The sequence below is a fragment of the Rhagoletis pomonella genome, unplaced genomic scaffold (genome assembly GCF_013731165.1).
Source record: "Rhagoletis pomonella isolate Grant_MI unplaced genomic scaffold, Rhpom_1.0 Rhpom_scaffold_00007, whole genome shotgun sequence".
In the NCBI taxonomy this organism is placed as follows: Eukaryota; Metazoa; Arthropoda; class Insecta; order Diptera; family Tephritidae; genus Rhagoletis; species Rhagoletis pomonella.
Window position 1 is genome coordinate 38614315 of NW_023458561.1, and position 23437 is coordinate 38637751.

At 35.5% G+C, this 23437-nt stretch overlaps 6 protein-coding genes across 6 annotated transcripts; 2 read left to right on the forward strand and 4 right to left on the reverse strand.

Annotated features, from left to right (window-relative positions):
• Positions 1 to 7391: 7391 nt before the first annotated feature.
• LOC118742747 (2-acylglycerol O-acyltransferase 2-like) lies at positions 7392 to 13712 on the reverse strand. Its single transcript, XM_036475062.1, has 6 exons — positions 13493 to 13712; positions 13310 to 13407; positions 13051 to 13182; positions 12663 to 12986; positions 7633 to 7808; positions 7392 to 7563 (listed from the first exon to the last, which is right to left on the reverse strand). Exons 1-6 carry the CDS (start codon positions 13601 to 13603, stop codon positions 7406 to 7408), a joined length of 999 nt encoding a protein of 332 aa, XP_036330955.1. The 5' UTR covers positions 13604 to 13712; the 3' UTR covers positions 7392 to 7405.
• A 2320-nt stretch (positions 13713 to 16032) lies between these two features.
• LOC118742745 (kinesin-like protein subito) lies at positions 16033 to 18370 on the forward strand. The gene is made up of 5 exons (XM_036475061.1): positions 16033 to 16685; positions 16744 to 17327; positions 17402 to 17811; positions 17875 to 18055; positions 18110 to 18370. The coding sequence occupies exons 1-5, from the start codon at positions 16145 to 16147 to the stop codon at positions 18203 to 18205; spliced, it is 1812 nt and encodes a 603-aa protein (XP_036330954.1). The 5' UTR covers positions 16033 to 16144; the 3' UTR covers positions 18206 to 18370.
• Positions 18364 to 19062, reverse strand: LOC118742750 (protein FAM136A-like). The gene is made up of 3 exons (XM_036475064.1): positions 18926 to 19062; positions 18700 to 18864; positions 18364 to 18645 (listed from the first exon to the last, which is right to left on the reverse strand). Exons 1-3 carry the CDS (start codon positions 19010 to 19012, stop codon positions 18457 to 18459), a joined length of 441 nt encoding a protein of 146 aa, XP_036330957.1. The 5' UTR covers positions 19013 to 19062; the 3' UTR covers positions 18364 to 18456.
• Positions 19063 to 19153: 91 nt separating this feature from the next.
• On the reverse strand, positions 19154 to 20044 carry LOC118742748 (protein FAM136A-like). The gene is made up of 3 exons (XM_036475063.1): positions 19786 to 20044; positions 19558 to 19722; positions 19154 to 19481 (listed from the first exon to the last, which is right to left on the reverse strand). Exons 1-3 carry the CDS (start codon positions 19870 to 19872, stop codon positions 19293 to 19295), a joined length of 441 nt encoding a protein of 146 aa, XP_036330956.1. The 5' UTR covers positions 19873 to 20044; the 3' UTR covers positions 19154 to 19292.
• Positions 20045 to 20689: 645 nt separating this feature from the next.
• Positions 20690 to 21609, forward strand: LOC118742752 (28S ribosomal protein S28, mitochondrial). Its single transcript, XM_036475066.1, has 3 exons — positions 20690 to 21085; positions 21152 to 21273; positions 21335 to 21609. Exons 1-3 carry the CDS (start codon positions 20786 to 20788, stop codon positions 21492 to 21494), a joined length of 582 nt encoding a protein of 193 aa, XP_036330959.1. The 5' UTR covers positions 20690 to 20785; the 3' UTR covers positions 21495 to 21609.
• LOC118742751 (probable inactive tRNA-specific adenosine deaminase-like protein 3) lies at positions 21476 to 22850 on the reverse strand. Its single transcript, XM_036475065.1, has one exon. The coding sequence runs from the start codon at positions 22720 to 22722 to the stop codon at positions 21595 to 21597; it is 1128 nt and encodes a 375-aa protein (XP_036330958.1). The 5' UTR covers positions 22723 to 22850; the 3' UTR covers positions 21476 to 21594.
• Positions 22851 to 23437: the final 587 nt, after the last annotated feature.

The window sequence follows — 23437 nt, forward strand, 5'->3', positions numbered from 1 at the left end:
GTTAGGCCGTAAATAAAACAAATATGTGTAGAAACAAATGGGTAATTTTATTAAAAAACAATATTTACAACAATTGCTAACTTAATAGCATTAATTTAAAGCTATGTAATCATTAATGAAAATAACTTCAATTTCTATTGTTAAAGTCTTCAAGTTTTTAAAATTTAACAATTCCAACAAATCTTTCTGTTTTATCACTGATTGCATGACCATCAGGATATAAGGTATCAAGATTTTCAATAATGATTGAGTTTATTTTTTTTTTTAGATGGAATACTTGTAACGAAATTTAAATTGTTGCATTTCATGAAACATTAACATTTTCGTTGGGAGGGTTTTCAATAGATCAAACGAAATGATAACTACATTATCATCACTTTTATATAATTCCACATCCATTTTTATATCCTCTCTCACACTATTTGGATTAATCAAATGAAGTTGTTTCTCTTTTTCACATCTCAATTTTGTCTACAGAATTGCGACAAGCTTTCAATTTGATAGCTAATAAATCACACCGTTTACATGAATCCGCTATTTTAACATGAAAACTCAAGTTTAGCTCTTAATTGAACACATTGGAAACTTGGAAGTAGAATTTGGAACTATTTCTTTATAAAGCGAATGTAAGATATGTACCCAATTTAAATCTAGTGGCAAAAATTTGCAGCTGGGTGACTAGTGCAAACACAAGTAATTTTTGGGAAACAAAAACCGACTTAAAAAAAAAAATATATATATATATATTTCATGATCCAAAGATCGGATCTAAACCAGATTAGTATGGGACAACTTCTGAGACACTACCTTTCCGAGGCAAAAAAAAAATATCGAAATCGGTTGAGGTGGTCCAAAGTTATACGGTAACATACATAAAAAAAAAAATAAAAAAATTATTCCGACGAACTGATAACTTCCTCCTTTTTTGGAAGTCGGTTAAAAAGTTGGACTCATTGGTAGAGAAAGAGTTGATAAAGTCTTTTATTTCTTCTACCTCACTGAACGGTCTCGCCTGTCAACTACTACTGTCTCTGTTACTTATCTACTTATACCTCTATTCTGTATCAGTGACAAATTTTTTTTACAGTTTTGTTCCGGAAAAATATATGAAAAAATTTTCGTTTTTCAGTTACAAAAGTTTTGTCACCTATACAGAATTGGGCTGTTAAAGTAATCTCAAATGCGTTAAATTTTAAATAATTAATTTGATGTTGCCCTAGCCGTAGCACTGTACGTAATATAGAAATAAGTGACTTAATTTTAAAATTTATCACATTTGAAACTATTTTAAGTAGGTAAGTACTTAAAAAACTTTGGGTTAGGCCAATAGCTCAAACATTGCCAGAATGCAAAATGGCCTAACCTGTTTAGGCCACTTTTGCATTATTGGTAGAGAAACTAAAATTAATACCCAAAAAAAATTGTAACGCTATGTAACTTTGTATCTTAAAATTTAGAAATCAACGACTTTTACTATTAAATTTACCTTATTTGAAATTATTTTATGCAATAAAGTACAAAACAAACAAAAAATTGGGTTAGGCCACTTCTGCTCTCACGGCCTCAATTATACAATAAATACAGTTTTGAATTTCAGAGCGCCATATAAGCGTAGGTATATTTTTCTCTAGCGAGCAATTTTGCAATGACCTTTCCATTACTTAGTTCAGACGATATTTAATAATATGCACTCTACATAACAATTACCAGTTGCAATACTCTTTTCTTTTTTTTTAACAAGTTTTTCAAGTTGTCGCTAAGAATTTTGCAGCATTATATGTATTTACGAGCTTTTATGGGATAAACTTTACTACCATTGAACAATATGCATATACATATACATACATATGTACGTATTTAACAACTAAATTGCGCTAAAGTGATTATATACATACATATGTATGTATTTAAAAGCCTTGACAATTCCATATCAAAAGCTGCCTAGTTCGTTGACTTGAATTGTAACAAGATTTAAAATATTTTTCACTTACATACATGCAATTTAGTCTGTAGAATTTAGCTTTTAAATCAGCCGAAAGCAAATGAAGCCCAATTTCAGACACCTATAGCTAATCGCAACCAAGTACTTGCATTTCTCAAAGATTGCGTTTAATATAAACAAATCAGATCTTGTGGGTTAGGGTATCCATGCGGTGAAGGATTGTTTCAAACATAGCAATGGTAAATAGTGAGGAGTGGCAAAGAAAAAAGTTGTACCTTTCCTCTTAGATCGTACAACCTTACACTTAAAAAAAAAAAAAACATTTTCGCCGTACACATTTCTTTTGTCGGACCTACATTTATCTTTTATTTCTTTCTTCTTAAAATAGTTCTACTAGAACAATCGAAATCCTTACTTAGCAAAAATTTTAGGATTTTTGAGGAGCTTTAATTTATTGGCATTAGGATGATACGTAAGTGTATTAAAAACTGATAACTGACTGGGTAAGCACGACAATGAACTTTGAAGCAGAGAAAAAAATTTCTCCTCGAGGCAAACACCGATGTATCATACTTTAAGATTCGCATGTAAATGCCGAAGATTTGATGGCACATGTTAAAGGTCACCCCTAAGTACCTATGTACTTCAACTGTGGAGAGCTAGATCCCAAAGCCCGCGAATGCAAACAGGAATGGATGTGTGTCTTATGTGCTAGAAGAAACCTGCTAGAAACGAAGCTCAGAACTGGTAGCAAAGGATATTCCTACTACGTAGAAGCTTTGCAAAAACTGAAATTGAACCTAAACCACTATAAGACCGCTCAGGAGTTGTTGAACCAAACTGTAACGGAAAAAATATAGACTTAGCATTGCTAAGTGAGCCGTATAAAGTACCTGAATCTCAGCTTTGTGCAAAGAACATCAGCGCTATAGCGGCGGTATGGAGTTGTGCTAAAATGCCTTATCATATGGAAAACCTTAAAGCTGATGTAGGTTTTGTTTGCGTAAGGGTGGCAGTACTGGTCTTCTACAGTTGTTACATACCCCCAAGCCTCGGCCTCAAAGAGCTTGTATGAGTAATGGATAAAATAGTGAGGGATGCGAGAACCAGAGCCAATCTGGTGATTGCTGTTGGCTTTAATGCGTGGGCCGTAGAATGGGGAAGCCGCAGGACAAACGCCAAAGGCAGAGCTCTCTTCACGGCGTTATCACTCCTAGATGTAGCACCTCTAAACAGACAAGTTTACCTTCTGTAGGGACAGGAACGAAGTCAATCGTCGACCTGACTTTCGTGAGCATTGAGCTTTTTGACCACAAAACCATGATAATTTTAAGAGCGCAATCAGGAAGAAAATATCGAGCAATTAAGCCACTAATTGAGTTTGAATTTGCATACAATAACTCAATTAATAAATTATGCAGTTAATAATTGCACTAATAGCACATATGTATGTAGGTACATAAATTTAGCCAGATTTCACACACAACCTGGAGAAGTTTGTGGAGTGAGAAGAGCAAGGCCTAATCATTGAGAAAGTGAAATGTTTGGAAAATTAAAATAATATTCAAAGAAACAAATTGTAAAAAAAAATACGATGTATAAATAAGAAGTGAATTCGTTACACAATGCAATGGCGTATCATGCAGTGCATAGGAGTTCAGTTACAGTGTATCGACTAAGTCTACGCATTCAGGTTCGGGCGTCTGGGTTTATTTGTAAAAGTGTTTCAGACCTGTCTCAAAGAGGGCATACGCCCAAGTAGATGGAAAGTCCAGAATTTAGTCCTAATACCAAAGGAAATATTAAGCAATCTGGGCAACCCTCGTTCTATCGGTCCAGACTGGACATACTGGAAAAAAATTCTCGATAAAATTATTTCCAACGGACTTACATATAACGAACGTAGAAGGCAGAGTCTTTCACCATACCAGTTTAGCTTCATCAAATCTCGTTCAACTATTGATGCCGTTAAGGCCATGGTTGGCATAGCCAGAAAAGTCATCGAAGGGAGCCTAGAGGTACAAAGGAGTACTCTGCTGTTGTAACATTAGACGTGAAAAACACATTAAACACTGCGGGCTGGCTGCGCATAATGGAGATTCCTGGAAATGTGGGCCACATTACCTCATTAGAATCATTAGGAGTTAACTCTCTGAACGAAAGATTAAATACTGGATCGAAAGCGGCATTCAGTGTCCCAGCGGGCGTACCCCAGTGATCTGTTCTCGGACCTCTGCTGCGAATCTTAATGTATGACGAGGTCATAAGCACCAAAAATTATAGGATTTCAGACAACAACGCCGTAGTAATATAATGATATCGAAAGAAAATCCAGTGAAGCTATAAAGACAGTGAAGAAATGGCTATCATCAAGATATTTAGAACTCAGCAATCACAAAGAGAGGTGATATTGATTCTAAAGCAGTAAATAGTACAAGACAAGTACAAAAGACAATAAGACTCATTATTGGCTCCGAACCTATAACACCAAAGCTCGCAATCAAATATTTGGGGGTACGAATTGATAGTCGTTTAAACTTTAAGACCCACCTAGAGTATGCAGCTAAGACAGTATCGAATGTATAGGCATGCTTTTTTGGAATAATGCCAAATATCGGGGGTCCTAAACATAGGAGAAGGATATTGTTTAGAAGAGTGGTTAGCTCAGTCCTAATCTACCTAACCTAACCTATTTCAAACCGAAAAGATCGCACACTCAAACTCTACTTCACACGGTTTATTTCAGGACGGCGTATCTCAAAATATTTAGGCATAATGAATTCTCATATTGTCCAACTTCCACAGGTATTATGGAAACGCGGAACACAGTTATCTCTTGCCCTCGCTATGACCATGAAACGCTGCGAAAAAACTGCAGGTTAACAACGTTATATGTTGATGAGAAACTATTAAAAATTTTAAACGATTCGAACAATCCAGAAACGGTTAAGCCACTTAGCGAGCCTATTAGCCAACCAGTGCCTTGAGGTAAAGTACCTTGGGTTGCGATGCCGCCGGTAGAGTGGTTTGTGGATAGGTTTTAGTATGCAAGCGCAGCTATAAGGCTGCGAGTCGGTCATGCTTATAATCCGGTGTTTATTACTCATGAGAGTCCCCTTTACGGCCGTCATTCCAGCAGAACAACCCCTGGGCAACGTAAGGAACATATGCGTAAGGAGACGCGGTAACCAGCCCGTATGGTCTCTTCAGTTACGACAGAAAGACTAGACGTCACTCCGACAAAATCAGTTCTGCAAACACCAATTTGTTAATGACAATGGCTAGTAGGCATTTTTCTATTATCACTCCGACTGAAATTCAAATTTAAAGCAGTTCAAAAAGAGACTTGCAGTGAGACCAGTTTACATTTGCCGGTGCAGTGAACAACAATAACAATACTACAATAATTGTTTACTTAAACGTTGATATCTACAGTTTAATAGATCCACGATTAAGGATGCAATTTGAATTTATGAGCGCATATATCTAACACCGTGCGACAAAAACAAAAAAATTCAAGATACGGGAAAAAATCAATATTTGCATGAAACAAGCGGCCAAAGGTATAGCAAAAGTGTTTTTTTAGTTTTTTTTTCTTAGGTCAGAATTTTTTTAAATTACTTTGAAATTTCAAAGATATGATTAATTTAAAAAAAACTGGTAATAACCTCCGAAACTGGGGTAAATACAGTAAAGATATACTTACTAATATTAAGTATTTAAACTTAAGTAAAAAACAAGTAAGAAAGTCTAAGTTCGGGCGGAGCCGAACATTAAATACCCGGCGCAAATATTAAATATATGTTTTTTCACCTTTCCGAAACCTACCGCTAGATGGTAAGCCGGGGTGTATCAATTTTGAGTAAATTAGCGTCCTTCAATTTCGAAATATTGAAGTTTCAAGCATTTCTGAAATTTTCCGTTATATGAAAAGCGGCCGTAATTTTAGTCCGATTTCAATAATTTTCAACGCTTTGCTTTCGGCGATTTTGTATGCTGTACCAAGGCCAACAACTGTGCTAAGTTTGGAAGAAATTGGTACAGCGGTTCCTAAGATATACACATGTAACCATAAGTGGGCGTGGCTACGCCCATTTTCCAAAAATGTATATTGAGTGAATTATCTCCAGTAGTTACTAAAATATCGCAGTTTTCGTATTTCTGGAAATTACCGTTATATGTGTCCGATTTCACCCATTTTCAATACCAACCTACCTTGGATTAAGGGAAACCTACATACCAAATTTCGTTGAGATATCTCAATTTTTGCTCGAGTTATCGTGTACACGGACGGACGGACAGACAGACAGACGGACAGACGGACGGACAGACAGACATGGCTTAATCGATTTCTTTTTTCATCCTGATCATTTATGTATACATTTGTCTATATCTATCTCGATTCGTTTTGGCTGTTACAAACAACCGTTATGTGAACAAAATTAATATACCCTTGTGCACAAGTGCGCTCGGGTATAAAAATAGCGAGCAAAATCTAGCTCCAAAAGCACCAAAATGGCAACAATGTTTCTGGCTAGTATATTTCAGAACGAATTGATGAGGCTTAAGCCTAAAGCTTATGTGAGCAAATCCAATTTTTGGCAAAAAAAATGTCAGTAACGCGGTTTTGCAGAACGAAGTTACGCGGTTTTGTATTTTAAACGACGATATGAATAATTTAGCTGCATTCGTTTTTTCAAAAAGGTGGAATTAATCATATTTTCGAAATTTCAAAGTTCCTCACAAAATCCTTTCGGATTTTCTTATATTTGGCTCCTAGCTTCGTGACTCTTTTGTGTGTAAAATTCATTGACGTACGGTGTAAGCGTACATATATACGGCTAGCAATTTTGTAATTACCTTTTCATTACTCAGCTCAGACGATATTTAATAATATGCATTCTACATACGTTACGAGCGCCAGCTGCAATATTCTTTTTTTTAACAAGTTTTTCAAGTATTCGCTAAGAATTTTGCACCATGATATGTATTTACGAGCATTTATGGGATAAACTTTACTGCCATTGAACAATAGGCATATATATTTACATGTCTGCGTACAAATGTACATACATATACATATGTATGTATATGTATGTATGATGTATTTAAAAGATACCAATAGTGCTTGAGCTCTTCTTAACACCACCTCTCTTATGGACACCTGCTAACAGAGGAGAGCTCATACAACAAATTAGGAATTCACAGAGGGGAATGGTATAGCGATTCATGCCGATTTTCTGGCATTACAGCGAAAATTTCTGAGCACCTGTTCCGTGAATCCAGCTCTCTCAGATTTGATATCAACTATGGGAAACTTTTTTCTGAGAGGACTAAAAGTTAGCCCAAGCAGCACGAAAGTACCTGCCGTTGAGCTGTTAGCAGATATTTTGATATTAAACTCGTCGTGGGAAATTATCCTTTATGGGCAAACTTCATATTACTCATTCTTTATTAACCAATTCACTTAATGATAAGTTTTACATTTTCATAATCGTCTATGTACTTTTGTTTATACGTTTCAAATAAATTATTCACACCTTCAACTACCTTTTTATGGATTTCGTCCACATATTCGGGCCGTGGTATATCACTTTGTTGCACTTCGATTGGTGCACCAACTACAAAAATTTTTATGTAATAAGAAAACAATTTAAACATACATATTTATTCTATAATGCGTTACTTACCAACTTGCACTATTCGTCTTCTAAAAGGCATTGGAAAACCACCACGACCTTTCATTAACGGTAACGATATACCGGTTAGTCGTTTAACGCACAGTTGCCACATCAAAGCCCATTTGCCGTCCCACCGATCGAAGCTATCAACTTCACCAAAAGTAAAGCAGGGAACAATGGCAGCTCTAACGGACAAGTTAGAATTAAATTATGAGCAAGTTCACTTATCTACTGTACGTATTATATAATATATTAGTAAAATAAGAAAGTCTGGCGTTCTCTCATTAGTCGATAAGCATAGGATAGGACTTAGCATCGCCTTAGAACCGCACTGTCAAAACTCTTAAGAGAATGATGAGTGGAAATCATCAGCTCTTATTTTATCGAAAACCTAGAGTCATATTATTGTGAGCACATATCGTTTTCCCCAACGATTTTCTCTAATTTTTGTTCTAGCTAAGGTTAGGTTAAGTGGGTGGTTTGTCCCACTTCGTGTCCTTCATGCAGCTGCGATAAAAGGCCGTAGGGATGGTATTTACAAATGGTCTGTCAGTACACCCACTAAAGACGAGAGATCCGGCTTCGCGAGTAGATTCCCCTCCCTGATTTTCTCTCCAGCATTCACTGAGTTGACCCGAAGCACATCTTTCCAAGAGGGGTCCACAAGTCCCAGTCTCTCTTCTCTTAGCGGCTCTGGAGAGTTAATCAACCACATAGTTACCGACGATATAAGTTTTCCAGGTGCACTGGGTGGATCTGACGAGCTTCATTGTTTTGTTAACACATTTTCTCGTTTTAGGTTGAATTGCGGTTAAATTTTTTTTAGAGTGGAGTCAGCTCAATAACTAAACCTTGAGTTGAGTTAAACATTTGTAGAGAATATACACAGCAAGGCGTATTCAATAAGGTGGTATCGGTACGCCAATAACAAAATGTACATGTATTTTGTTTTTGCTTTTGCGGCGAGGACTGTCAAAAATTTCATACGAAGGATGTAAAAGAGGACAGAAAACAATAAGCAATCAACTGCTCTAACCAATCAACAGCAACCATTTGACATATGAAGCCGTGAGGCGAAGAAAATCAAAAGGGTGCTGCTATCACCTGTTCAATACGCCTTGATACATAGCTGAAGCTGAATAGACAGGGGACTAGCGATGATATTGACCTTGTACAGTAGATCTTCACCGAGGTAAAAACAACAAACAAAAATTCTGGGCTAAAAGGCAATATAATTATTTCTTATGAAGGATAAATTTGGATCTCATTGCCGAAAATATGTTTGTTAGACTAAGTTTTACGGAAGCTAAGTATGTGATCCGTTATGATTCGATGGATTTCCCTTATCCATTCAAAATTTCAAGAAATCTGAATTTAATATAAAGCGTAGAGTAGGGACTTGAATATTGAATAGCCATTAACTTCGTTTCAATATAAAAATTCTTATTTCTTATCAGAACATCCTTATCTAATTAAGTTAGAGGTTTATCCAGTTTCGAAATTGTTATGCTCTTATTATGACTGTTATGATTGCACGTATTTTTGGCATAATGCCAGATTTCCATTTGTGCTTTAAATAACTCAGTTGGGCATTATGGGCCATTCACAGTCATTAGCAGGGCCGAAGAAAATAAGCAAGGAAAACCTAATTTTAATTTTTAATTAATAATTTAATTTAGTTATGCCCCAGGGATGATTTTTCGCTTTTTGCGATCCCGGGATTTTCGGGATGTCGTTATCACAATCCCGGTATCCTGGGATTAGTGTCGGGATTTAGATGTTCATTACTTTTCAACAACTCAAATAGAAAAAATTGCTCCTATCTCTCCTACCATAAAATAAATATATAATAAATAAATAATAATAAATAAAGTTGTAATCGCTGTAAAACCATTTTATTTATACGCACGTATTTGTTTTCGTACGTCCCACCGTAATTTACAATGATTTTTATTTTTCGAGTTTAACCAATAAAGATTAAAAATAATAATTAATATTTGAGTTTTAATTTTTCGCTCAAAGGTAATTATTATTACTTGATTTTTATATTTTCGATCAAAAATAATGATTATTTTATGATTTTTATATTTTCGCTCAAAGATAATAATTATTATTGAGTTTTATTTTTTTCACTTAAGAATAATGATCATTCCAAAAAATCAAAATCTATGCCATTGCGGTTTCCGCCGTATCCTTTTCAGAGGTAGCGACACCCTAATTAAAAGATAAGTCTAAAAATTTTCAGGTAAAATTTTCAATAAGTTGCGTCTGTAAAGCATTTTCAATTTTATAAATAATCATTATTTTTAAGTGGAAAAATAAAACTCAGTAATAATTATTATCTCTGAGCAAAAAATAAAAATCATAAATTAATCTTTATTTTTGATCGAAAAAATAAAAATCAAATAATAATCATTTCCGTTGAGCAGAAAAATAAAAATCAATAATAATTATTATTTTAGAGCGAAAAAAATAAAACTCATAAAATAATGATTAAATACTAATTTAAATAATTTTACTCATAATGATTACCGTCCCTGTTTTAAAGGAATATATTCGAAGATATGATTAATTCCAAAATTTATTTAAAAAATTCATTGCAATGTAAAATAAAAATATGGGTACCAAATTTTCTTTAGGATTAAAAAAATAAAACTTTTCTGGATTCACAAGGACGAATAGGTAATTTTTTAAGCTGATAAGCTGCACCAAAAAATTTAATCTGATTAAATTCTATAGAATTTCCTCTTTAATTTGATACCCATATTTTTTCTCTAAGTGCATTTAACTAATTTTTTAAATCATTTTTGAATTACTGACGTCAGAGTGAAAAACTAAAAAACGCTATTTGACTATATTTGGCCCACGGTTTTGCGAATACTTTGATTTGTGTGTAAAATTTATGTTATATGTAAATGAGCTAGACATTTATAGCCAATACTGGTCAAGAAAATGAGTTTTTGCCGTCAGTACAAATTAGAAATCCCGATTATTTGTAAAAATTTCTTTAGTTTGACGAATAAAAAAAGCCAAAGAAATGGTCAAGAAAAATGTATTGGACCGAATTTTCTTAAGCAGTACGCAGTTCTTAAGAACGCTTTCGACTATGGTTTGCTAAAGTTTGTTTGTGAAGAGTACCAGGCACCTTTGTTTTCAACTGAAAAGGTCCGTACTTAGCTTTATACGTTGAAATAAGCAAAAAAAGTATGATCGTTAAAATTAAGCTTGGAAACCCTGAATAAGCAAAATAAGAAATTCCAAGCAAAGCCAAACTTTACAAGCGATGACTGAAATTCGTTCTAAAAAAAAAAAATATATATATTAATGTTAAACCACCATTAGCTAACCGACTGGTAAAAAGCGCTGTATTTCTATTAGTTAAGTAATAAGTAACTGTGAAAATGGCCCTAAGCCGAATTGGCACCAGGCATTGAAATGACAAAAAATTGGTGTTATTTAAAAAATCCCATGTGGAATTGAACTTAATGACTATTTTTTTTAAGTAATGACACGATTATTTTTTAATGTCTAACCATATGCCCTTATACTATCTATATATATAATATGTGAAAGGATTTTTTTTATCCAGGTCATCAGAGCAATAAGGTTTTATTTTTTTCGAAGTTGCCAGATTAAAAAAAAAATAAATTCAAATTATTTAAAAAGTTAAACCAATTATTACAAAATGTGTACCAATTGAAACGGTTTTAAAAATCTTTTTTTCATTACTTTACTGTATGAGGGGTGCCACCTTTTTAAAAAGTTTAATTCGATTTGAATTAAGGGAATCAGGTAATAGAAATATGTATCGCCATATGGTCGTCAAACGAAAATAATTTAGGAGGTAACAGTTTGTAAATGTTTAGAAGAGTGTTGCCACCTGTTTGGAAAGTCGAATTCAGGCAACTTATAAACAGTGAAATATTAAAATACGCCAAACAAAAGAGTTTAACACTAATATTTTTGAGGTGTTTAAAGGGAGTTGCCGCCCGTTTAAAAAGTTAATTCAAAGTATTTAATAAGTTTAATGAATTATTAAAATATTGGCAATACTTTAAATGGATTTTGCAAGGCCTTATTTCTGAACTATACATATTAAGAGGGTTGCCACATGTTCAAAAAATCAAATTCATCTTAATTTATCAGTTTATCATCAGTATGTATCACGATGTCAGAGGAAGGTTATTTAAGAAGGTTTTAGCTTGCAAATATTTTGACGAGGGTTGCCACCTGTTTGAAAAGTTGAATTTAATTAACTTATATACAATTTATATGAAATATTAAAATACGAGTGTCTAACGAAAGAAAATTAGAAATTTGGACGAATTACTAAAAGATGGATATCAATCGAAATGGGTTTTAAAAGGCTTTATTTAGGAGGGCTACAACGTGTTTGAAAAATCAAGTTCAACTGAATTCATTCAATTTAATTGAAATATTTATCACAATGTTAGACAAATGAGATGTAAGAAGATTTTAGTCTGGAAATACTTTTGAAATGGATTTCTATCTGTATGGAAAGTCGAATTTTTTAAACTGATACTCAAGATTTACGAAATATCAAAATATGAGTATCAAGGTCGTTACATTTACCGTTCTTTCGAATTTTAAATATGAGAGGTTTGAAGTAAAGACCTTGTCCTGAAGATGTGCTATAAAATTTTAATTTTGAAAGTCAAAACTTTCTTATCGGTACAGGGTGATTTTAAATTTGATGATATGTATAAAAAACCGACATTATGCGAGACCTCTCTTCACTCAGAAACGGCTGCATGGATTTAGAAGAAATATGGAACTTGGATCGCTTGTAATTAATCGCTTGAATTAAACTTTAGGGCGTTTTAACGCCATGCGGGTTCACTAGTTATATATTATTTCACTATGTGCCCAACTTTGTCATTACAATTTTCGCCATTTAATGCCTAGTCGAAATCTAAAGTATCGAATCGTAAAAGTACCTGCGTCCATTAAGTTCGTTTCCATATGACTTTTTTTAGATGACACACATTTTTTTTTTGTTAATCCGAATTAATTCATACCCACTTTTAATAGCCACACGAACAAAACCTTTGCGCTTTAAAAGCGAAAGTTCGTATTGTCCGGGACGTGAGTCCAACGCCTCCTGTGCGCCACCAACCACAATGACAACACCGTTAGATGAGAAACCATCACCCTTCCAGCGACTTGTTAAATGATTCATCACTGATTTTTCGGAAACCGAAATGAACCCGGAAAGGCGAAAAAAATCGTAAAGTAATGGCGTTACATAGGTTAGGTTTAAAACCGTATGTTTGGGTCGAATACCAGGAAATAAGGCCAGCCAATTATCAATATCAAATCCCGCGTTAACAGCACTGCCATAACTGTAAAATGAAAACGCTTAAACAATTGTTAATGTGTAATAATAATTAAATAGTTAATACTAACGTAAGGACTCCATGGGGAAAAGTGGCGAATAAATAATGACGATTTGCGGGTAGATCTTCAGTTTTGACCAGCTCGATGGGGAAATAGCGGCGAAGACTCTTCCACAACCAATTGCTGCGCGCCAATCTAAGGCTTGAATTATGTATACGTACGTATTAGTATGTACATATGTATGTATGGATGTGTTTTGGGATATTTTCGAAAATTTATAGTCTCTTTTAAATTTGTATCGCACACTCATGATTAACTAATCACTTACCCATTTCCTTTGATGGTAAAAATGCACTTCGCGCTTGATATTTGAATATATAAAATGTAAATTAGTATCAAAGACTTCCAAAACAAACTGCCATAAAACTACAAAAAACGAGATTTAAACAAATATTTATTGTACATATGTATGTATGTGTCTGCTAATTTTATTCTAGACTAATCAACTTACAATTAAGCGAATAGACACAATCCAACCAGAAAAAAATGCTACGTAAATTAAAAAAAAACTCACAGCTCCCAGAACCTCTTTTATTTTTTGAAATGCGTAACTTCTTTTCATTATAGGTTATTTAGAGGGTAAATCGAGGTCCGTAAATGTGCAAACTTCTTTAACGACTGACTTTCTAGTCCAAAATGGTGCAGCTCTGCTTTTAGGTGAATCGATCATGTTCATACTACAAAAACAAGGACGATTATTATAACTATAAATTATACAAATCAACGCTATCAAAATAATTGAGTTGTTGAGTGATAAGAATTTTAAATTTTTTAATAAATAGATAGCTCTTAATTAAGTTCAAAATAATAATAAAATAACTCAATTAATAAATGACTCAATAATAATTCCATAAATTGTATATATGTAAATTGAGCCACGTTTTTATAGCAGTATTAATCAAGCAATTATCCAAGCCTGAGTTTAATTTACCATACAACTTTTCTATTCTTAATTGTTCAATTATTGCCTACTTGAATGTCAGTCTAGTCAAGATAACCTGTGCAGGTCTGTTAGGTACGTTCCATAAAATACTTTCGGATGATATCACTAGACACGGATATACATAGGTGCGAGTTCAAAAGTTTACCGCGAAGAAAGACGCATAAATAAACTTCAGCGAAGAAAGACTCTTAAAAAAGTTGACGACAAAGAAAGCCGCGTTAAAATATGTGACGTGTAACATTTGACGAAAACAGTGTTTGCGGGTGTAAATTCCCCAAAGAGTTTTCAGGGCATGATGATGAAGAGACAGTCCTTGGTCATGTATAAATCTATATACGGCGTTTTAGTCGCCGAAGTTTTCCTTACAGGCTAACCTAATATTCGCGGCTTGCGTTTTGGTACGCATGCCGTCGAATTTGTTTTTTTTGCGTCACCCGAAATTGACTTGCATGCGTTTGCATTTGATTTCATTGAGCGAAACGTCAAATCAAAATGTCACGCAGAACAAAAACTGGAAATTGAGTTACTGCCATCCCTAAATTGGCGCGTCAAGCGCCAAACAACTGTCAAAAATCCTCATGCCCATACAATTTGTATGAAGCATCCCACAATAACGCGGCGCTAATGCCGAGCAAATGGAATTTTCATTTTTGACAGGGCGTTACGTGTTGAAGTTGGATGCGGAAGACGGAAAGAAAGAGAAAGGACAAAAAAGTGAAAGAGGAAACGAGAATAAAAACGAGAGGATCTGAGAAAACGTCAAAAATTACGACGCGTTGATTTGGGGATAGCGCGCGCTGACACTCGTCGACAATGGATAACGCAACGCTTAGCGCTCCAATTTAGGGACGGCAGTTAGCTTCATACGCTCTGGCATGAACGCTCTTCGAAAACATATGTTCGAAAGTGCTAAATGTTGCGTTTTAAATGCAGCAAAAACGCTGCATTACAGTAGTACACACGACGAGCATATCCGCGCACATGCGCACATGCTCGTCGTTTGTAGGGCGGTTTGCGCGCATGGCATCGCATTGGAAACAAAAACAACAACCTCATTTTGTGTTGATGCTTGCAGTGTGCCCATCGCGGTTAAATGCATCCAAGCCATGTGCGTTAATTGAATTTTTGATAAATGAGGCTAAATTACTATATGTATATGTATGTACATACATATAAGTAAAATATAAATAAATTTAAGTAACACATACATAAAAAACCCTAAGTCATAAGTATTTCAATTGCATCATCCGCGTCTTTCCTTTCCATGTTTACGCTTTGAGTACAAAATCACTTATGAGCCGCTCGCCGTTTGTAGCAAACGACAGCGAGTACGTGTTAAAATAATTTGACAGCTGTGGTTTGTAGCTCGTCGTTTTCATTGTGTTCGGGCTATACGTGTTAAAATAATTTGACAGCTGTGGTTTGTAGCTCGTCGTTTTCATTGTGTTCGGGCTATTACCCTCATTTGAGAGCGTAAAATTGTAGTTTGACAGTTCCACAGGTTTTAGTCCGAAGTTCAAAGGAACAGACTAAAGCTCTGATCCAATACTTTTCGTGAAAAATCCTGTAAAACTGTCAAACAGCAAAATTACGCTCTGAAGTGAGAGTAAAAAGTGAGTAACAACAAAAAGTACGGGAACAAAAAAACCATTTTTCCTGTAAAATGTCAACCAGTGATTGCTTGACACTTTTCATGATTTTACCAGAAGAAAAAGTTCGGGTAAAATCTTGTAACTTCATTCTCTACACAACTCTCCAAAAGTTGCTCTCATTTACAGGATTTTGGAGTACGGGAACATTTTTCCTGCAACTTCCTGCAAGTTCGTGTAAAATCCTATAAGTTCATGGAGTACTGGATCAGAGCTTAAATAACATGCCCTCATTTAAAAAAAAATTGTAACCCCATAGTTTTATTGTGAAACAAGAAAATAAGAAGAAGAAAAATGTATTCACAATTTTAAAGTTATTATTGAAAGCTGCGGTAACTCTATCGAAATCCATCAGATTTGAATTTATCTAGCTGCTTGTCATTTCATTTACGTAGGTATTTTCATTTTTCTTGCGCGCCAATCTGAATATAAAAGGTTTTACGTATTAATTTACAGTTATTTGAAGTGTATTTTATCCATCCCTTTGAAGAGACTAGAAAATTGCAAAATAATGTCGGATCAAAGTTCGCTTGATAGCATTTGCGAAGATGTGCGTCCGTCCTTTCTACGTGCGCGAGACCCTTCTGTTGATCGTTGTTCTCGACCACGGCCCGAACGCCAAGTGCGACTTTTTGATGAAATACAGGAAGAAGGCCAGAGAGATTACTACAGCGATGTCGAACTCTCGACTGACGATGAAGTTTCCACAGCGCAAAGTGAAGCGAGCAGTGATCCGAGCAGTGATCAGAGCATTGACTCCAATAGTGCGTTAGTTTATTTACGTTTAAAACCTGTATCACACATTTCTTCAACTTACAAAATTAATCATGCGGGAAATGTTCTTGTTGCCGGCCCACCAAATGATACCGCATCAACAAGTAACAATAAGAACAAAATGGAACAACACTACAGTTTTTCAGCTGTGTTTGATAGTACAGTGAAACAGGACGAAGTGTATCGAATTTGCATTGCACCACGCATTGAAAGCGCAGACAGCTTCGTAGTACTCACATATGGAACGTCGGGATCAGGCAAAACTTTTACATTGTTGGGTAAGTAAAAGTTTGTGTTTTCACGAAGATGACTGCAGCAAAATGTCATGATTTCCAGGTACCCCAAGCGACCCCGGCATAGTGCCGCGTGCTGTCGAAAATGTGTTTCGATTGAATGCGTCCAACATCTACCCACAACCAGCTATGAAATTGGAGAAAGCAAATACCTGTATAATGGACGACAACGAAATAGAGCGCGAAGAAAACATACGTCAAACATTACTAGAATGTTGCGCAGGAATGAACGCGGAGCACGAGCTATTGGAGAAAACAATAAAACGTGATCATGAATTTCAAACTCTAGAGCAAGATGAAGTGTCTGTCTTCATATGGATTTCCTTTGTAGAAATATATAACGAAATCGTTTATGATCTGTTGGCGCCACCACAGACAAGAGGAAATCAACAAATGGCGCCTCCACAGCGAAAAGGGCTCAAAACAGTCATAAATGATGGCAAAGTTTTCTTACAAGGACTGACCTCAGTATATGTGAAGTCTTCCGCAGAAACCCTAAAACTACTTCAATGGGGACTGCAACGCGTAACATATGCTTCTACGTCGATTAATGCGAATTCGAGTCGTTCGCATTGTATATTTTTTATTGATGTCATAAAGTACTACGGCTCTGGATTAGTTGTTGATGTAAGTGATTTAGATGTAAACATTACTTGCTAACATTTAAAAAAGTATTCTAAAATAAATGTTTTATTCAACAGTCCTCATATAAATTTTGCGATCTGGCTGGATCTGAACGTTTAAATAAAACGCGTAACATTGGCTCCCGTCTCACAGAAGCTAAAGGTATCAACACGTCACTTATGACACTTGGCCGTTGTCTGGATGCTGCTAATAACAATAAAAAATTTAAGTCCAAGGGTCAAATAATTCCGGTACGAGAGTCAAAACTTACGATGCTTTTGCAGGCGGCTTTGCTCGGTAAAGAAAAGCTAACAATGATCGTGAACGTTACACCAACGGACTGTTTTTATGAAGAAAATATGAATGTTTTGCGATTTTCTGCAATAGCGAAGAACATTATCTTTAAACAGCCTACGAAGCCTGTGAACAAATCACGTTATTCTTTTGTAGTGGAAAAGGCTAAATCTGCAGCCGAAGAAAATATCTTGTAAGTTATTAGTAACTATTGAATCTACTATTTACCACATTATTTCAATGTTTTTTTTTTCAGCCTACGCAGTGAGCTGGAGCGGAAAGATGCTGAAATACGTTTAATGTTAATCGAACAAGAGCGACAATTGCGAAAGGATTTGGTTGAATCGTTTGAGAAGAAATTGACTGAAAAAGAAAGGGATTACCAACTATCTTTGAAGCGAGAGACAGAATTACTGCAACGCATGTTTGACTTAAAGGTATAACACATTTTTAATGAATGACTGCTAAACCTCTAATCATTATGTCTGTAGCTTGCAACCTTGACACGAAAATATGAGAATCAAATAGAAGACCTGCGTGAACAATACGAAGAAGAAGTAGAAAAGAAACGACGTCTAACGGAGTAGTATGCAAACAATGCATGTTAGATATATTTTGTATAGTTTTTATAAAAATTTGTTGTTAGTTCCCAACATTTCATATGTATATGTATTCGTTTATACGTCGCGAATACCAATTACTAATTTATCTTATTCTCTGTTAAAAATACAACATTTTTCTCCAATACAGTATTCAGGTGGCTTCTTTCTTTCAAACTTCTCATTTATTATAAACAAAACCCTTAACATTAACCCATTTTACATACACACATAACACTCTATGCTTGAGGCATGGCATTGGGGCCTTTCTCTAGCACAGCCTTAATGGTCTTCATCATAGTGGGTATGAGTCCAATGTGTCTGTCTACGCAGGCCACAGTGCAATTTTCAAATTGATACTGATTTTTGGCTAGTTCTACATCTCCTGGACTTGGTGGCAGTCTTTGTCTCGCCTCTTCGCTACATTTCTAAAAATTTTACAAAAAAGTAACACTAGATAATAAACAAAAAATATAACAGACCATAACACAATTTTGCAGTTGCCCTTGAAATTGCCCCAACTCTTGCTGTAAGTAATCCTGAGCTTTAATAAGCGGCACCGCACATCCCTCAATACAAGTCTGCACAGACTCTAAAGTTCCGCGTTGATCATCGCAGCATTTAGACGCACAAATATGCATTTCAGACTGGGATGAGCAAGTTGATTCGGTAATAAAAAGATAATTCAACTCTTAAACGCTTACCAACCTGCATTTTACGCAAATGGCTTGAATACATTTCATTGATCATGTCGGATATCGCGCGTTCTACGCGTTTACGTTGTTGCTCTATCATTTACGAGTATTACGAGTACACACAATTTGTTGGCAATGGAGCGATGGAGTGTTAGTTAGATTTAGATGGCGGAAAATTTTGTTTAACTGACATCAGCCAGAAGGAATTTATGTATGTATGTAGAACGTAAAGATTGCCAGGTAAAGTTTCACCAATTTATTTTCTTGATTAATTGCAGCTTAATTTTGTTAAACCTCGTCACATAATTTTCTAACAAACAAAACAGTTGTTGCTGATGTACCGTACAATTTGTGGGTAAGCTTATATTTGTCGCAAGCTTTTAAACTTGGGGAATGGATTCTGGACCTTTCGCTAGCACAGTTTTAATGGTTTTCATCATAGTGGGTATAAGACCAACGTGCTTGTCCACACACTGTATTGCGCAACGTTCAAATTGGTCGGTATATTTGGCAATATCTGCACCCGAGGGATTGACCGGCATCTTCACTTTGACGTCATCATTACATTGCTAAGGTAAAAGAGTAAACAATAAAACCGCAATACATTGACTTGCAAAATTAAGCACACAAAAATTACTTCCTTACCTGAACACAGCGCTGTAGGCGTCCCTGAAATTCACCCAACTCATGCTGAACATAGGATTGTGCACGCGTCAACGGCGCCGAGCATCTCTCCACACATCTTTGTACACTGTCAATGCTTGCATTCATATCCTGGCAGCATTTAGCCGAGCATAAGTGCATATCTGTCTACAATTATACTCCATGACATTTAAAAACAAACATTCAGTGCTGTTGCCCCCATGCACTCACCTGCATTTTACGTAAATGGGTTTTATCCATATCATCCACCATCTCTGTTACAGCACGTTCAATACGTTGTCTTTGTTGTTCTATCATATCTACAATTTAATTGATAAAACCTTAAAAATTATACAATAACGGCTAAATTAAATCTCAGCTCAAAGGATATCAGCAGGAAAACGTGCACTAATCGCAGCAGCTGATAAAGAAAGGAAAATTGATGTATGTCAAAACAAAGAAATACGATAAGGGCAGCCGGTGTGGCTGAATTCAGCAAAAGTAGTGAAACAAAGTGTATTCATACAGAAGGTTGTTTATTAGACCAGCCGATTTCTTCTTTCATTCGCATTGTATTTAATTTTTGCTTTTACTGATTTGACAGCACACCCGTAAAAACCAAAATTTCTTGGATTCAGCTTAGTATCCAGCTCTAACGAAAAGCAACAACTCCATATAAAATGATGCACAAGAAAAGCCTAAGAAATTTTGTTGTGTCAAATTTTCTTAAAGCAAAGAACATAGTGATAATAGCGAAGAAAGACACAAGAAAAGTAAAAACAGTGAAGCAACCATCAGCTCAGAAAGCAACGAAAACAAGTTTTTTTGTGAAATAAACCATCGACAAAATACACATAAAGAAAGAAGCAAAACAGAAATAGCAAACTTCAAAATTACGAACGTAACACACTTTTTTCTCAATTGCTATTACAAATGGCTGCTTCTCAACCGGTCAGATCTGTTCTAATTGGTTCATGATTGGTTCATGACAACCCTAGCCGAATTTATCATTATGACCAAGGCGAACAAGGCGAATCTATAATTATAATTCAGAAGGACCGCGGCGAAAATCTAAATTCGCCTTGAACACCACCTTGGATAAATTCGCCTTGCAACAACCCGAACAGCTGTTATTTATTTATTGTCAAATGTCTTTTGACATAACACAACATAACCTTAAAATACGAGTTTATCCTTTGATATTTCATCAGCACCATTTCTATTAAGTAAAATGTTATTTCATAAAGTAACTACTGTTGCTATTACGCGCTTTCCCCATGCAAGAATTTTACCGAGGTTGGCAAACTTGAAGATTGTGCAATCAGTGCGTGCTTTGTGTACAAACAAACCACCGAGCAACTCACCAAATGTTCAGGCAGAGGAAGCTATTGGAACTGCTGATGGTGCAAGTGTGAAAAGTGGTTTCGCTTTGGCCTTTGACAAACACACGGAAGCTGCCACAAGTAAACCTGAGGAAGTTGTAGATGTAGAAACGTTTCCGTCTTTGTTGCGTAAATCGAAATTCATTGATGTAAGTTTTACTTAAATATACTTTATTTACACTCACAATTATAAAATCTGCCACTTCACATCTTAGTTAGGTGATCCAGAAGGCAAAATAGTGAGTGGAAAAATTTTTCATGTAGTCGGGGATGATTTATATATTGATTTCGGGTGGAAGTTTCACTGTGTATGCACGAGACCGGCGCGCGGTGGCGAGTATGTTTCTAAAATAACCAAACTCTATGAATTGTATATAATTTTTTTATTTTGATTACAGAGACTATGTGCGAGGTTCACGCGTAAGGCTACGGATTAAAGATTTGGAGTTGTCAACGAAATTTTTGGGCTCAGAAAAAGATTTGACTATTTTAGAAGCTGACTGCCAATTACTTGGTTTGCTATCATCGCCTGCAAGACAGGGTACTAAAATACAGTAATTTAAAATAATTGAAAAACTTTATTTGCATAAAGCATTGCCCTTAAATTATTATCTAAGCGTTATAATTTAATTACAAACATTTTTTAATAGCACATACGTCACCTACAACATTCGTTATTGGATTTTCTTTTGCATTCAAAAACTTCGTAGTGATGGTTCAATTCCTTTACAGAATGTAGCTTTAATCGAGTTACTAATGCTCCATTCGTAGAACGTTTATAAAAATATATTCTTCTCACGCGACTGTGTACCAGCGCCATAGCACACATTAGACACGGCTCTTGGCTCAAATACACATCATATCCGGTACATAAATAGGGGCCATATTTTACCAAGTTGTCTTCAACTTGTGTAGTTTGCTCCGCCGACTGCACCGTAGTTTTTGTTCTTAGAGGTTCTGCGCCAATTTTTAAGTCTTTAAAACGTGCATCTGATTGAATAAACTCCAAATATTTCTCAGGTATTCCGTTTGTAACGGAATAAAAATCATTGCTGCTGTCGGAATCTTTGTAAATACTTTGAAACTCGTTTGAAAATTCCTTTAGCCAAGCACCGCCACTCTGTGTACGTGCTACGAAATCTACCAACACCATTGGACAATGCATTACAGGATTTAGAGTAGTCCTACTGGCCGCCAAAGCAACCACTGTATCGTTACGCGGATCTATGCAAATACCACATGGCTTATTGTGCTCCAACTCACTTGAAATTGAATTCAGTAAAAGCCAAACTTTGGAGTGGAAAATTCGTTGCCCCTCGCTAAACATACTCCCGTCGTAAAGTAGTTCCATATATTTGTTTGCATGAAATTTGCTTGGCCAACGCTGCTGTGCTAATTCATATTGCCAGCGTAACATGGGCGGGAGCGCCGGAACATCATATTCACGTACATCTCTGCATAAAATTTCAACGGTTTCTTTGCTGAATCCTAGAGAATTTAAATATTTTGTTGAGGTTTGGTTATTAATATCTTTGACTTTGTACAATATGATTTCCTGCTGCCGAACACGCTTTAAATGTTGAAGACCCATGTGTTCCATTGGCAATAATTTGCTTAGTTCCTGCATTACACTTGATATTTGGCTTTTACTTTCCAATTGACTTAAATAAACGCGAACAAGAGGAGACTCCTTTGAATACTCGTCAGTCAGTATAGCACAAGCATGCCAGTCCGAGTTTCCAGTTAATCTAAGGCGTTTTGTTGGATGAACGTTACCTTCAGCCATGATTCAATAATTGTTAAAATGTATTATTGAATTATAGTAAAGAAACACAACAAGAATGATAGATTTTTCTGCAATCATCGGCGTTTTGAATATTTTGTTATCTTTTTGATTTGATTCACTGATTTCTCTTTACGTTACACTTTCTAAACAAAAGCTTACAGCTGATTGATTTCTTTCGCGCTGGCATTTGCCAAAAAAATAAAAGCAAGGGGCCTTCACACCGAGCTTGGTTCGAAGTACCAATTATTTTAATAAAAATTAACGGGGGAAGACACTGCCTATATACCGCATTAATTACAGTTTTATTGAATTGATGAACAAATTCGCTTCACTCTTAAATCTTGGTTTTTAATTTTTATACACGGCACGCAAAAGAACCAAGTCAAAAATCAGTCGGTGGGAGTGGAAAAATTAAAAGTATTTAAATTTAAAGTATTTGTTTATTTTCGAAAAAAAACTGCCTCAAATATGCATGAGGGAATGCATTTTAATATAAACACGTATTTTTGCTAAATTACTTTTGCATGTGCGTAGTACAATATGTCTAGGCTCAGACAGAGAAACTTTTTTCGCGGCAACTCTTTACTTGTGGGAGAGAGGATGACGAGGAAGGGGGAAGGCCTCCAAATTGCTCGTGCTCAGGCAACATGTCTGAGTAATTCTAGTTGGCCCGTTCACAGCTGACAACAACAATTTTATTTAAAAGAATTGCTCT